The sequence below is a fragment of the Schistocerca gregaria genome, chromosome 1 (assembly GCF_023897955.1).
Source record: "Schistocerca gregaria isolate iqSchGreg1 chromosome 1, iqSchGreg1.2, whole genome shotgun sequence".
Classification (NCBI taxonomy): Eukaryota; Metazoa; Arthropoda; class Insecta; order Orthoptera; family Acrididae; genus Schistocerca; species Schistocerca gregaria.
The window spans coordinates 605,425,123-605,441,903 of NC_064920.1; the positions used below are offsets into that span (position 1 = coordinate 605,425,123).

Consider the following 16,781-nt stretch of genomic DNA (forward strand, 5'->3'; position numbering starts at 1 on the left):
TTGTGGATCCCTAGTCTGATTCTGTAGACCCTTGTGTAAGCATAAAAACTATCCTACCTAGCTTCATTTAGCAAAATGACAAGAAGTCACTCTTTCACTCTGTACATTGCTTAAAGACTCTGCTTATTCTTGTAATTTTGGGATCACAAATTCGTAAGCAGCTTCCATCATTTCACCCATAAATATTCAGAGGCACAGAAGAACACAAATTAACAAGTTTTATTCACTTGATTAATTGGAATGGGGGTTGACAACCAACTGTAAGCAGAGAACTGTCAAGCTAGAACTAATAGTAAACATAACAAAGCAAACTCAGATGATTGGCCAAAGAATAATATAACAAAGTCAAACAATGGAAACTACAAGTTGGAATGACAACAGTATAAGGAATAGAATAGATACTTGCTGTAAAGATGACCTTTTGAGTTGCAGACACACACAATGGAAAGACTGTTATGCATGCAGCTGTCAGCCAAAGCCTTCCTCAGCAAAGAAAATATACACACATACACACAAGCAAGCACACCTCAAGCTCACTCAGCTGCCACCATGAGCAGCTCCAAACCGAATGTGTGTGTCATATGAATAGCATTCTGGAGCGGGATGGGAAAGGGGGAGGGATAGCAAGAAATGGGTGGGGGTGGGGGAGAGAAGAGCACTGTCTGTCAAGCAGGGCATGCAGGGGCTAGAGACTGTCAGCACAGTGTCAGGAGGTGGGTGTGGGATGATTATCTACCCCCCCCCCCCCACCCTCCTGGTCATCTTCGAGGAATTCTTACCTCTATCGTAGTGTCACCATCCTTGCCCAGGTCCCTCCCTGAGAACATCAACCTTTCAACAGAGGAAATGACAGCCTTATTCAGCCTCTAAACTGATCCTCAAGTAACCAGCCTCCCTGTTGACACAGGCTCCACCACTGTTTGATAAGTTGTGGCACCCACCAGGTGGAAGGACTCTGCTAATAGGTTGACTCTTCCATCTCTAAACTCTGCCAGAGTGATCCCGTTCCAGAAATCCAACATAACTCCAATTCCTACTTAAAGCCTGAGATCCTTCCCAGAACATCTTCCCTGAATCCATTCCCTTCCTCACCCCTGTTACACCCCACAACCCATCTTATATGTGATCCCCAAAATTCAGAAACCCAACACTGGAGGCCTCATTGTACCTGGTTATTGTGCTCCCATGGAAAGGTTTTCTTCCCTCAATAACCAACACCTTCAACCAATTGCCCATAATGTAGCCTCCCTCATCAAAGATACCATTCACTTCCTTCACTGGCTCTCTGTCATCCCCATTCCTATACCCTCTGGTTCCCTACTGGTCACTGTTGATGCCACTACTCTATATACCAATGTCCCTCACACCCATGGTCTTGCCACAATTGAACTGCTTCTCACAATGTCCTTCAGACTCCAAACTCACTACCTCATTCCTTATTCAAAATCTTAAACATGGCTGCAATTCAGCCACTGTATAAACTGGAAAAGGTTGAAAAAATCAGCTAACCAGTTGCAAACCAAAGGTTTAGCCCTTTGGTTTGCATCTAGTTGGCTGATTTTTTCTACCTATTCCTCATTCACCTAACTAACTTTATCCTAACACATAACAACTTCTCCTTTGAAGGAAAGGTATACAAAAAAACTCTGTGGCACAGCCATGGGCACCCACATGGCCCCCTCCTATGCGAATCTGTTTATGGGCCTTCTTAGCCTCCCAGAGCCCCAAACTGCTGGCCTGGTTCAGGTTCATTGATGATATTTTCATGATCTGAACTCAAGGATGAGACACCCTGTCCTCATTCCTTCACAACTTCAGCATCTCTTCTTTCATCCAATTCATCCGGTCCTCCTCAACTCAGCATGTCATCTTCCTAGATGTTGATCTCCTCCTCTCCTATGGCTCCATCCACATCTCTGTCCACATTAAACGCACCAACCACCAACAGTCCCTACATTTTGATGTCTGCCATCCATTCTAAATAAAAAAGTTCTCTCATTAAGACTTACTACCTAGGGACAGCATATTTGCAGTGACAAGAATTCTCTTTCCCAGTGTACTGAAAGTCTCACCAAGGCCTTCTTGGACAGGTACGACCCCTCAGACCTAGTCTGCAAACAGATTTCCTGTGCCATTTCTCCACTGCCCTCCAATCTACCCTCCACCCGCAAGAGCCACCTATGAAAGAGTGCCCTATTCATAAATCAATACCAGCCCGGACTGGGACAACTAAACTGCATCCTTTGTCAGGGCTATGATTATTTACTATTGTGCCATTGAATGAGGGCCATCCCATGCAAGATCCTTTCCATCCCTTCTAAAGTGGAGTTCTGTCACTCAGCTAACCTTCATAACATCATAGACCATCCCTATGCCTCTCCCAATCTCAACCACTTGCAACGGGAATCATATCCCTGTAAAAGACCTAAATGCAAGATCTGTCCAATCACACACTCAGTATTTCCTATTTCTGTACTGTCACAGGTTTATCTTACCCCATCAAATGCTGGGCCACCTGTGAAATCAGCCATGTTGTGTACCACCTCGGCTGCAACCACTGTTCATTGCTTTAAATTGATTTTACTACCAAGCAGCTGTCCACCTTAATGAACAGCCACCACAAATCTGCCAACAGCAGAGCAGATGACCATGTGGCATATGCTTAATTTCACTGCCTTCTACCCAGTCTGGACCATTTGGATTCTTCACTCCACTTGCAGCTTTCTGAACTGTGCGAATGGGTTTTATCCTTAAAATACATTCTTTGCTCCCAAAATTATCCTGGCCCCAGACTGTGGTAACCTACTGCCCCACACCTTTCACGCAACAAGTTCCACCCCTTATCCTATCATTTCCTCCCCTCTCACATTCCCTCAACCTCTTTGTGTGCTGCCCTCTCCCAATGTACCTGCCCATCCTTTCCCCTTCTCTGCTGCCCTCCTTTTCCACTCTCCTCCTTTTCTTCTCCTCTCCTCTTCCACACTCCTCCTTTTACTCTCCTCTCCTTTTCCACTCTCAACCTTTTCCCTCTCCTCCTTCCCCTTTCCCGCTCTCCTCCTATTTTGCTCCCCACTTCCCCTTTCCCTACCCCACCTTCTGATGCTGTGCCTGGCAGTCTGTAGTCCCTGCACACCCTACTGGACAGCACTGTTCTCTCCCCCCACCTGTACCCTGTTATCCTTCTGCCTTCCCCGCTCCACTCCAGATTGCTATTCAGTTGACAGTCACATTCTGTCTGAAGTTGCTGGTGTTGGCAGCCAAATGTGCCTGCTTGTATGTATGGGTGTATGTTTTCTGTGCTGAGGAAAGCTTTGGCCAATAGCTGCATGTGTAACAGTCTTTTTTGTTGTTCCTGTCTGAAACTCTGCGAGTCATCTTTAAGGTGAGTATCATCTATCCTAATCCTTACATCAAAGAATAATATATGCATTCTCAGTTACTGTCCAAATTTGGTGCTCCCCATATGTTCAAAAATGTAAAATTGTGCACTTCAATAAATTTAAAAAATGTAGTATTCTATGACTACGCCTCGTGATGACTGGGTGTTGTGTGATGTCCTTAGGTTAGTTAGGTTTAAGTAGTTCTAAGTTCTAGGGGACTGATGACCATAGATGTTAAGTCCCATAGTGCTCAGAGCCATTTGAACCATTTTTTCTATGACTACGGTACCAATGAGTCACAGTTGTAACCAGTCTACTTTTACGAAACATGAGTGTAACACTTAGAGTGATATGAAATGGTATGACCATATAGGCTCAGTTGTAGGTAAGGCAGGCAGCAGCCTTTGGTTTATTGTTACAATACTAGAGAAATTCAATTAGTTTACAAAAAAGGTTGATTGTAAATGATTTGTGCGAACCATCCTAGAATATGCTGAAATGTATGGAGCCAGTTATCATATAGGACTAAGGGATATTGAAGGTTTGCAGGGAAGGGCAGCACAAATGGTCACAAGTTTGTTAGATCTGTGGATTAGTGTCACAAAGATAACTGAACTGGAAGCCACTTAAAAATTGACATAAACTTTCTGTAAAAAGCCTACTAATGAAGTTCAAAAAACAGCTTTATGTGATGACTCTGGGAATGTAGTCAAAGTTCTGTGTATCACATCCACAAGGATCGTGAGGACAAAATTAGATTAATTATGGTTTTCACATAGGGATTTAAACAGTCATTCTTCCCATACTCCATGAATAGTGTGAGGAGAAGCCCTATCAACTGGAACAATGGGAAGTGCCCTCTGTCATGCCCATCACATGGAAAGTATGTGGATCCGTTATTGAACAGCCATTATTTTTATTAAGGTATGATCCCCAGTAAGAAGATGCAGATCAGATATCAGATTTTTTTAAATCATAAATTAAATCATATGTGTTCTGATTTCCAGTATTTGAACACTGTGATGTCTAGAAAGACAGAGCAGTATTATGATGATACAGAATTAAGATAATACAGAATTATTAATTTTTATGCTTTTAATTTTGGCATCCGTTCTCTGGGAAGTGAAATAAAATAAAAATTTTAATGCATTCTTACAAAATACATGCTTACATATTTATTACTCTGTGGCTACATATAATAAGTGACATTTTTATTTGCTTTACAATATATATTATAATTATATTACAGTCTTTTACTCCCTATAAAGCAAGTATTTTAATTCTGTGCAACTTTTTTCTAGTATAAAATATTTCCTTACATCAGTCTGTCATTATTTTATGTTTGTTATTCACAGATTATTTAAGAAATCATCTCTCTGAATTTGCCAGATGAACCTGTCTGAGACAACCCAAGTAACTTCATTGGCATCCAAGTGCTGTGATACACAGTTTTCCAAATATTTGCTTAATAATGTTATGTAACTCTGTTTGAGACCTTCAAATTTAATAAATATACAATTCCATAAACAGAAATATGTTTGTTTTGATTATTCTGACTTTTTAAAGAACATTTTCATATAAAATGTGTAATTTCTATTTTTTATAGGAATTAAACCTCTTATGCTTAACCTAATGTTATACAGTACAAGTTTGTGGAAACATTTCTTTTATCTTCTTAGGAATAAAATGTAGCATCACAGAATTTATACTGGCCATCATATTCCCAAATTCAATGTAACTGGATAGAAAAAAATCTACTCACCATATGGTGGCAGGAGAAAGCATGTATAAAGGAATTAAAATTTGCAAGCTTTTGGAGCCAGTAACTCTTCCTTCTGGCAGAAGGGTTGAAGGACAAGGAAGAGGGGTAAAGAAAAAGGACTGGTGTGGTTTAGGAAATGGGGAAAGTTCAAAAACATCACACAGAACTCCAAGTCAGGGGAGACTTTCCAGATAGATTGGCAAAGAAAGAAGAAACTGTAATTATTAAATGTGGCATGTAGTTTGAGAATATTTCATATGTTTAATCTATCTTGCTTTCCAAATGGATTTTTTTTGGCATGGATGGCTCCCCCAAGGCCCTCAATAATGCTGAGGGAATGTCATTTTCTCTGGATACCTTGCTTCATCTTATGTCTCATAATCCTCTGTCAAATTATTCTTGCAGTATCATATCCTCCATTTCATCTTGATCTACTTTTTTTTCTTTTCTTTGTTCTCTGTGTACAGAGGTTCTATATCTCTCTTCCATCTTTCAGTTTTCCCTCCTTATCTTAGTACTGGTTTGCACCTGAGCTCTTTAACATTTGTACAGATGCTTCCCTTTCCTTAAAAGGGTCTTTAATTTTCTGAGAGGTGGCACCTGTCTTCCCCACAGTCATGCATGTTTCTAGAGCCTTGCCTTCATACTTTGACTGTTTCGCATTTTCTGTGAAACTCCTTATTTAGACACATGTTTTTCCTTTGCCTGCTTCATTTCTATTTTTTTCCTTTTGTCTCTTGTGTTATGCAATGGTATCTATTGGAGCATGTTTTCTTTTTGCCTATTTGATCCTCTGCTGTCCCCACATTTCATCTCTCAAAGCTACCAAGGCCTTTTCTATTGTTTTTCTTTTTTGCATTTCACAAGCAGGTATTATCCCCCCAAACATAACTTGTAAACCAAATTCCTCTGATGTAACTGAACATGCCCCTACTCCTAAGCCACTCCCAGGGACCAGCTGCAGAGGAGCATCTGGACTGGAACTGCTGATGCATATCCTTTACCAGGACTGACTAAATAGCATACTGAGAAATGAGGAAAATTATACCTACAATCTTTCTTGTTCCTTCCAAAGCAATGTTCCACTGCTCACCTAATTTACACAAGTCCTAGTCCATGCTTATGCCACACTTCCTTACAAACTCTTAACACATGGGTCATACCTCTGCAGGAGATTATTCCCCTCCAGTCTCACACAGGATTATTCTATTGTATCAAAGGAGGGCCACATGTGAAAGCTCTCTTGTCATGTAGCCTACCAGTTCTGTTGTCACTTCTCCACAGTATTTTAGCTGCTCACCCAAATGAGTGACCTCTGACAAACTGTGATTAAGAGAAGAGTCAATCACCCAGTGGGAGAACATGTTGCTAAGCGCAACATGCTTGATATCACAACCCCCCCCCCCCCCCCCCCGCCTCCCCCGCAAGCTTCTCTGAATTGTCCTTGAAATGCATAACATGTGCTCCTGTCTCATGACCCTCCTGGCCTCTAACTCCACTAGCCCCACCCACATCTACCTCACACATCTGCCCCGCAACCTTCACCTCCCTCAACCTAAACTCATAGCTCCTTCTCCACAGTCTACAGTCTCACTCTGCCTCTGTTCTATTTCCCCCTCTACATCCAATCCTCCACATCCCTGTGCACAGTGCACAACTTTTACTGGCTGCAAGTACAGTGAGCTCACTGGTGCCAGAGTCCCATCCTGTGTGTCTGCTGCTTCTCCCAATTCCTCAATCATCCCTCACCTCCTTTTCTTCCATTACTCAGTCCACTACATAGAACCCCTCATCTCTGTCAAGCTACAGTGCCACCAAAATGTTGTCAGGCGTGACAGCATAGCCATGCAGGTTGAAACATAACAGCTAAGACCTTTCCTCTTCTTTAGAGTTCATTATCACTAGATATTCACTCACATTAATTAGTTGAAAAGCTAATAACAAATCAACAGTAATCCGAAGCATAAACCTGTTAAAAGTTTTCAACACTATAATGAAAAGGATAGTTGCTACTCACTATAAAGTAAACATGCTGAGTCACAGAAAGGCACAATAAAAAGACTGTTAGATTGTCAAAAAGGTAGCTTTCAGCCAATAAGGCCTTTGTCAAAAATAGACAACATACAAACATGCACAGACTCATGCAAATGCAACTCAAACACACATGATCACAGTCTCTGTCAGCTGTCAGTATTCCTTATGCTTCAAGTAGACATTGTAATAGGTAAGAATGTGTGAAACCATACTATTTACTTAAAATCACTAAAATACAGTTAAGATCATTGTTTGTGTCACATATTTTAAATCCAAACCCAATGTTATCTGAAACTTTTTTCAGAAAAGAAAAAAGAAAGAATGAAAAAAAAGAAAGAAAAACATATGTGGAGTAAAATAAAAGTCTTAATATGGAATTGCAGAGCATTATCCAGTCTGTGGAAATGTAATTATTTTAATTAGCAGAAATGATAACTGCAAACATTGCAAACAAACTGTGTTAAGGAATTTCCTGACTGTTTTTTGAAAGACTATTACTACTAAAATGAAGTAAATTTTTATACCAGGATTTAGACATTTTTTCTCTTTTCTGCAGCAACAACAGCAAATCAACTCTATGCTGCAGATAACTTAAGTTCAACTAGTTCACCCATCAATTTGTTTTCTGCAGATACTGATAATTAACTGATAACTTCAAAAATATTTATTACAGCATTATTACACAATGTGACCCCCCCCCCCCCCCCCCCTGCAAAAAATACGTTTTTCATATTAGGTGCATTCTACTGCCACCTACTGCCAGGTATCACCATATCAGTGACCTCAGTAGTCGTTAGACATCGAGAGAGCAGAATGGAGCGCTTGGCAGAACTCACGGACTTCAAACATGGCCATGTGATTGGGTGTCACTTGTGTCATATGTCTGTAAGTGAGATTTCCACACTCCTTAACATCTCTAGGACCACTGTTTCCAATGTGATAGTGAAGTGGAAATGTAAGTGGACATGTGCAGCACAAAAGCGTACATGCTGACCTCCACTGTTGTCTGACAGAGACTGCCAACAGTCGAAGAGGGTCGTAATGTGTAATAGGCAGACATCTATCCAGACCATCACACAGGGATTCCAAACTGCATCAGGATCCACTGCAAGAACTATGACAGTTAGGCAGGAGGTGAGAAAACTTCAATTTTATGGTTGAGCAGCTGCTCGTAAGCCACACATCACGTCAGTTAATGCCAAATGATGCCTGCTTGGTGTAAGGAGCATAAACATTGGACATCTGAACAATGGGAAAAAATTGTGTGGAGTGATGAATCTCAGTACACAATGTGGTGATCCGGTGGCAGGGTGTGGATATGGCAAATGCCTTGTGAACGTCATCTACCAATGTATGTAGTTCCAACAGTAAAATTTGGTGGCGGTGGTGTTATGATATAGTCATGTTTTTCATGGAGGGGGCTGGCACTCCTTGTTGTTTTGTGTTGCACTATCAAAGCACAGGCCTACACTGATGTCTTAAGTACCTTCTTGCTTCCCATTGTTGAAGAGTAATTTGGGGATGGCGATTGCATCTTTCAACATGTTCAAGCACCTATTTATAATGCATGGCCTGTGGTGGGGTGGTTACATGACAATAACATTCCTGTAATGGACTATCCTGCACAGAGTCCTGACCTGAATCCTATAGAACACCTTTGGGATGTTTTGGGATGCCTACTTTGTGCTAGGCCTCACCGACTTACATTTACACCTCTCCTCAGTGCAGCACTCCATGAGGAATGGGCTGCCAATCCCCAACCAACATTCCAGCACCTGACTGAACGTATGCCTGTGAGAGTGGAAGCTGTCATCAAGGCTAAGGGTGGGCCTACACCAAATTGAATTCTGATGGAGGGCGCAACGAACTTGTAAGTTATTTTCAGCTAGGTGTTTGGATACTTTTGATCACATAGTGCACATTCAGTAACTATATTAAGTACAGTGCATGAACTGGCTTTCAGGTATTGGATCCCATCAAGAGATGAACACACAACTGATAAGTCAGTGTTAATTTATTTGGTGTGGGACCAGTGAGAATAAGTGATCTGATTATAGTATGTGATAATGTAAATTATAATCAGGGTAATGTTGGGTAATAACAATTCCATTAATTTAACTGCAACTTTGCTCATTGACAATGAATTATTTATCACAATTCTGTAAGCAATAGCACAGGCAGAATCGTTAATACGGGGTTTGCAATATAATATTAATCAAATGGAGAATATGCTACTGGCCATTAAAACTGCTACACCAAGAAGAAATGCAGATGATAAACAGGTATTCATTGGACAAATATATTATACTACAACAGACATGTGATCACATTTTCACGCGATTTGGGTGCATAGACCCGAGAAATCAGTACCCAGAACAACCACCTCTGGCCGTAATAACGGCCTTGATATGCCTGGGCATTGAGTCAAACAGAGCTTGGATGGTGTGTACAGGTACAGCTCCCCATGCAGCTTCAACACAATACCACAGTTCATGAAGAGTAGTGAGTGGCATATTGTGACGAGCCAGTTGCTCGGCCACCATTGACCAGACGTTTTCTGAACCAATGCGAGCAGCAGTGTTGCAATACGATAAACCGCGAATGCAATAGGCTACAATCCAACCTTTATCAAAGTCAGAAACGTGATGGTACGCATTTCTCCTCCTTACACGAGGCATGGCAACAACGTTTCACCAGACAACACTGGTCAACTGCTGTTTGTGTATGAGAAATCGGTTGGAAACTTTCCTCATGTCAGCACGTTGTAGGTATCGTCACCGGCGCCAATCTTGTGTGAATGCTCTGAAAAGCTAATCATTCGCATATCACAGCATCTTCTTCCTGTTAGTTAAATTTCTCATCTGTCACACATCATCTTCGTGGTGTAGCAATTTTAATGGCTAATAGTGTAGATTAACTGGGCAAATCAAATATTACAACAAAGGCTTAACAAGGTGTTAAATAATTTGCAGACTCCAGATCATCAGGTTTAGGATGTTGAAGATTGTGTAACTATGCATTATAATAAATTAACTGATATAAATAACTAACAGTTATGAAAAGAGATTAAAAATTAATCAGAGATAGTTTTAATTAAAACCAATGAAACAAAGAAATTATGAGCAATTCATGGGGATATAACAAGAATAAGAATTGGAATAAACAGAGGGGTTATATCAACCCTAAACTGGAGATCATTCAGTAATGAAGGCAGATACAGAGAGAAAAACATTTGGGCTCCTGGATTGGTTCTTGGGTCTCAGAGACTTATTAAACAGAGATACAGAAGTAAATGAAGAACAATTATAACCCATTGTTATAGGATTAACTGTGATTTGACCTGCCAAGATATTAAATCATGGTAGTGCTACTGTCATAATACAAAATGAATTTTTTCCTACATTCCCTGTAATAGGAGTCACCACAGTGTGTGTGACAGCAACAATAGGACATCAGTAAGGAAAAAAACCTGTATGGAAAGACCATTCAGAAATGCATAACAGTTGCCAATAAATTACATACTATGTGAACATCAGAAGTTCTTCTCAGCCTATCTTTCAAAGGTGTCTTGCAAATCTTTCAGTGGAAAAACAGTTGTAAATAAGGAGTGTGATATTCATATGCTTGTTCCACTGTTCATAGTACTTACGTTTGCTGGCACCAGAGAATCATACACACAGATTTATAGCAAGTGTATTCGTATGTGTTACTTGAACACATCAGTGAGACACTGTAAATGTATATAACAGTTTCATTTAATCTAGAGAAAAGATTGTCTCATTCACAATTAGAAGGGGTCAATACCTAAAAGAAATTTTGAAGTTTACTGAATTTAAAAGAGCTGTTTCGTGTATGAAAACTAACAATGTAAATATTATGAACTATGAAATAACAAAAAATTCTTAATATTTTATTTGACATTTCGTATCGTCGCTAGGCAATGAAAACCTCGTACCTCCATCTGACAATGAAATCCACATAACTCCATTACCAAATGTAGACAATTATGGCACATAGCCTGTTGAAAACTTCCTTCTTCGAGTTGTATGGTGTCGCCATCTAGCGGCAATAATGAAAAAAACACATCTCCAGCGAGATGTAGTTTGTGCTGTCAACCTTTAACTCCGGTAGTCGCCACGTGAGCAGGGCGAACATATGCTCCGAGATTAAAACGTTTTTTGATGTGGTAGTAACCTTTTTGACTGACAGACCCGACACTGCTTTATTACTACAGGTACGTGTTAGTATTTGTAGGTATTTATGTATTGTATTTTAATATACAGAATTAATAATGACCTCATTAAATACAATGTTGATTTACGAGTTTTTAATCGCACGTAAGGCAGACTGCACTCGGTACATACTAGGTTTTAATTTTAGAACTTAACAGAATCCTATACATTCTACAGTAACTACTTTGTTTTCAGCTATGGGTAAAAAGTAAATTCACTCTTCTCCTTGCGAAACATGCCAACAACGGGTCAAATTGTATACAATCACCTGAAGAAAATTCTAGTTAGTTCCTCCTTGTCCTGCACCAAAACAAAGAGTAGACTCACAAAATGAAGGTAAACCGTAATTTATATTGTTGTAACTTCGAGTAAGGTCCTTGTTTGAAAGTTGAGGTGATTAAATTATTTAAATATTATTGATGACATTATTGTTTACACTACAGATAATGCGGAAGAAGAAGCCAATACAGAGTCGAATTCCACTTCTGAGTTTGAAAGTCTTTTCGAACACAGCAGCGAGGATAACATCTCCAGTGGCAGTAGTGATGTGTATGATCCAGATAAAAACAAAAATGACCATATCAATAACAACAGCACGCAAGACGACGATGATCAAGTTGATGTGCGAGTAAAAAGTGCTAAGCAGCTCCGTAAAAGGAAAAGCAACCAATCACTTCAAAGTTTGAACAAAGAAACACATATGAGGGGACAGGATTATTTAGGAATGAAAAAAGATGAGTTTGGCAAAAAGAGGCCAACAATGAGCAGAAGTAGGAGGGAAATAAAACCACGTTGGATTTGTGAACATTCTCCCTTAAATAAGAACAGGAATTGCAAGGGTATTACAGAAGATCAGAGACAGCTAATATTTAATCATTTCAGGCAGGATATGTCTTGGAGGGAAACAAACATTTTTGTTAGAAGCCATGTCTACTACGTTCCAGTTAAAATACGCAGAAATAATTCAGAATCTAATAAATCTCAACGTTCTAACGCATTATATTACAATTTTTTAATAGAAGGACAAAGAAAAACTGTCTGCAACACTATGTTTCTGAATACTTTGTGCTTAGGCGAATGGAGTGTCAGTACATGGGGATCTAGTGAATCAAGGAAGAGTGCTTGCAGAAGGGCCTCAAATGCAGGAGTGACCCACAAAGATTTCATGTGGACGACAATCAGCATCACATTTTTTTGCACAGTTGCCGAAACTGTAATCGCATCACTGCCGTCGTTCTTCCACAAAACTCTACTTGGAACCTAACTGGCAGAGTAAATCAGAACTACGTAGGAAATATATAGAATTTTGCAAGAAAAGAGGACAAATCCCATCTGCTTACAAACAGTTCTGCGAGGTATTCGATGAAAATAATCTTAACTGTCTCACCAGACAGAAAATATCTCAGACAATGAATACTCTTTGCATATGGCCCAAAAAACTGAGGCAAAGGAAGCGAAAAATAGTGATAAATTAGGACCAGCTAGAGTGTTTACTGTGGACCTTCAAGTACTTGTGCTTTCACCCAGACTAAAAGCATTTGAACTGTACTATAAAAGCAAACTAAAGGTCCACAACTTTACCATATATGATTTAAAAAGTAACGATGGTTATTGTTACCTTTGGCACGAGAGTGAAGGTGGACTAACAGCTTCGGAATTTGCCAGTATACTCGTGCACTTTATAGAAACGTACGTCCAAAATGATTCAGAAACTATTTTCTATAGCGTCGGATGCACGTACCAGAATCGAAACTCAGTCACAAGTATGCACTGGCTCATCTCGCCAATCAGAAAGGCATTACAATGGTGCAAAAATTTCTGGAGAAAGGTCACAGTCAAATGGAATGTGATTCTATGCACTCCACCATAGAAAGGAAGTTAAAAACAGACGCATTTATACTCCTGCTGAATATGTAGCAGTTTGTACTACTGCAAGACAAAGTCCTACACTTTATGTTGTCAATTATTTGGGACACACGTTTTTCGAGTCCTATGATAAACTTTCATTGTATTTGTCTATTTGACCAGGATCCAAAATTGGGGATCCAACAGTGACTGATATCCGGTGTTTCAAGTATGAGCCCTCCAGAAAAATGGAATATAAATTGAAATTCAGCGATACATGGGAACCACTTCCAAGAAGGATGTAAAACATACTCAGCTCATTTACAGTGCCCCCTCTCTACAGTTCACGACTAAAGATCAGTGCAGAAAATATTTACGCATTTGCCACAACTAAAGTTTGTCCTTCCTAAGGATGTGCATTCATATGATGACACACTGCCTCACATTTGTGATGAGAGAACAGGTCCGTGCCTAAAAAAATGCAGCCGAAAATAAACTTATTTACAGCCACCTGTGACTGTGATTGTGACAGTAGCAATAACAGTAACAATAATAAATGTTAATAAGCTGCACAAACGTTTACAGCAATAAAAGTTTAGTTAAAGCTAACGACATTGTTTCCATGTTTTTTAAACACTGTAATTTATTAACATCCAGATTCCAATATTTTGACCAATGTAAAATTATTCATTCCACTTTATATCTGTAACAATGTATCATTACAGATGTTTCATAATACACAAATAATGCAAAGTTTCAGTAAGTATTTTTAAAACAAATTGAACATTCATTCATTTCAATTCTTAACCGTACACTCATGGTTACATGCCTCTTATTTCCATCACTACAAAAAAAAAAAAAAAAAAAAAAAAAAAATAAACGTGGAAACCTCATAACTCCGAAAACCGACAGACAATTTGAAGTGCATAATAAAGTATTATGTACCAATGACCCGATCCATACTGTGTAGCAGAAACCACTGCATTTGGCTAATCAGGTCCCCATCTGATTTCTATAATTAGTTTTTTGTTTCTGCTGTAAAACTTGAAAAATTTGAGTTACGAGGTTTCAATTGCCTAGTGACGATATGACATATGATATACTGTACAGTTTTCATGAAATTAAATCAATATGTGGATGTTACAGTCAACTGAAATATCAACAGTGATTAAAACTGAGTGCCAGATTGAAACTCGAGAGGGGGGGGGGGGGGGTACAGTATTTTTTTTTTTTTTTTTTTTGCGTCTTATACCATCTGCATCTACACATGCTTCACAAATTTATTCACAGATTCATTTTCACACTGTCTTTCCCATTTTATCAGACTCTACAGAGACAATTCTGAGTTCCCATTGGACTTGGTGTCCTATCTAAGGATAAGGCAGAGAATGCCGCATTTACTCGAATCTAAGCCGCACTTTTTTCCGGTTTTTGTAAGCCACCTGCGGCTTAGAATCAAGTGCAAAGTAAGCAGAAGTTCTGAAAAATTTTGGTAGGTGCGCCACAACTAACTTCTGCCGTTGAATATAAGGCATACTTTGCAGGCACAAAGTTAAATACTGGCGCCAAAACCTCTGCGTCAGTAAATACATAAAAAAAAGGTGGAAGATGAGCTTTTTTCTCATCCCCGAGTTTCGACCACTGCATTTTCATACATCATCCAATGAAGTAAATACAAATTCCGTATTGTTCATCTTCGAATATAGCAGCCTTCAATGTACTACGAAAACCTGACTGGCAAGACTGTTCGGGATGTTTGTCAATATGCCCTACCTGTGACAAGAGATGGTTGCTAATAGGAGCTTTTATGAATTGCGAATCATATGCAGTATTCTCTTCACCATAAAAATAACACGAATGTGAACATTTTGCCACGTATTCATTCGTGTTTGCTGCTATCACATGTAAATCCTGTCTGTCTAATAAATTACGAAACTAGAGTGAGACAACAGCAAATGCAGAAGAATATACATAATACGTGATGTTTATATTCGTATTATTCTTATGCTGAATAGTGGTACAGTCAGAAATGAAGCACGGCAACTGACTAGATTTTTAAATCTAAGATGACTAATTTCTATAAGGAATGTAATGTACTAAAGAGACGTCTGCAAAGATTTTCAAACGGAAAAAAATTTTCGCTGAACTCTCGTTTAGAACATTTTCTATCATACACAGTCTATTATCTGGTTCTTGTTGATCATTATCAGAGAAAGCAGCAGTGTAAGTAACAACAAATGGCAGTCTCTTGACATTGTTTTGCTAATGAGACAAGTCCTATCTTTTTTTATGGTAAGCGGCGGTAACGCGCACAAAAGCAAGCCATGCCGAGAGCAGTGACAGGCCGTAAACACTCATTGTCAAAATGCGACAAACAATGCATGACACAGTACAATAATGCATTTTCAGCTTAGAGTGACGTAAACACCTATAACAAAGAGAACGGCACTTGCCAGATCAAAGAAAAGTAAGCAATCGATTCAAACCAGACGAAGCACGTGAAAAAGAAAGGGTACCTGTTTAAATACGGACGGAGCGCTGGCGCATAGCAATGGCTACCTGGTAAAGCTGAACTGCTAAGCTTGGCACTCGAACCAAACTACTGTATCTGTATCTTCATTCATTTGACCTAAATTGTGTCTCATATTACAATGGACCAACCTTGTTTCGATTTAGAGGTGCGGTCTAAAACTTTTCTATCCCCTTCAATTTCGAGTCTCAAATTTCAGGTGCGGCTTAGATTCGGGAATTTTCTTTCCCTTGATTTGGACATTTGGAGTCTAATATTTCAGGTGCAACTTAGATTCGAGTGCGGATTAGATTCAAGTATTTATACGGTAACTAAGATACAGCATCATAGTTCGTTTCAAAATGAAACGTCCGATCTGCAAAGGACAAGCACTGAATGAGCCTTCATTATAGAGCAGAACACTGTGCCAAACCAAGGCTTTAACTCAGATTCTGCCTCTTATCAGCAACACTTGATTTATAAAATGATGCACGCTTGTGGACAAATTCGGAGCTACAGTTTACCTGTATTTTTCACCTAATTTACTAAACTCTAGTTTGCCAAGATTATGGCTGAATATTTTTGTGACTGTACTGGTCAACGAAAAGCATGACTGCCTACTGTGATAATTTTTGTGAATGATACTCAAGTCCTGTGATTCAACAGTACTCTTTGTGTTTAAGATTCTTGATACTAAACATAAAAATTAGGCAAAGGTCCTGAGTGGGCGTCTTGGTCCAGCACAGTTTTAATCTGCCAGGAAGTTTCATAAAAATATTTTTTTTTTCAATGTGGTAGGAATTTTATGAAAATGAAATCCAATTGAAAAATATGAAATATTTTTATTTACAAGAATTTACAGTTTCTTTAATCAACAAATCAAATAAAAACCGGTGTATTATCACTACATTTGTACTATTTATTTGGCACTTTGTCCTTCAAATAATAACATGTATGATATTAAGGCTGCATATTTTCACAAGACCACAACCGTAAATAAGGATTACCAACTTTAATTC

At 39.2% G+C, this 16,781-nt stretch overlaps 1 protein-coding gene across 3 annotated transcripts in view; it reads left to right on the plus strand.

The window, feature by feature from the left end:
- The window catches only part of LOC126358481 (spermine oxidase-like), a 165,445-nt gene extending 160,532 nt beyond the window's left edge, over window positions 1-4,913 (plus strand). For all 3 annotated transcript variants that reach the window (XM_050007553.1, XM_050007554.1, XM_050007555.1), the window contains exon 10: window positions 4,736-4,913. In XM_050007553.1, coding sequence (XP_049863510.1) covers window positions 4,736-4,760 — 25 coding nt within the window. In that variant the 3' untranslated portion in view covers window positions 4,761-4,913. The remainder of the gene's footprint in view (window positions 1-4,735) is intronic.
- Window positions 4,914-16,781: the final 11,868 nt, after the last annotated feature.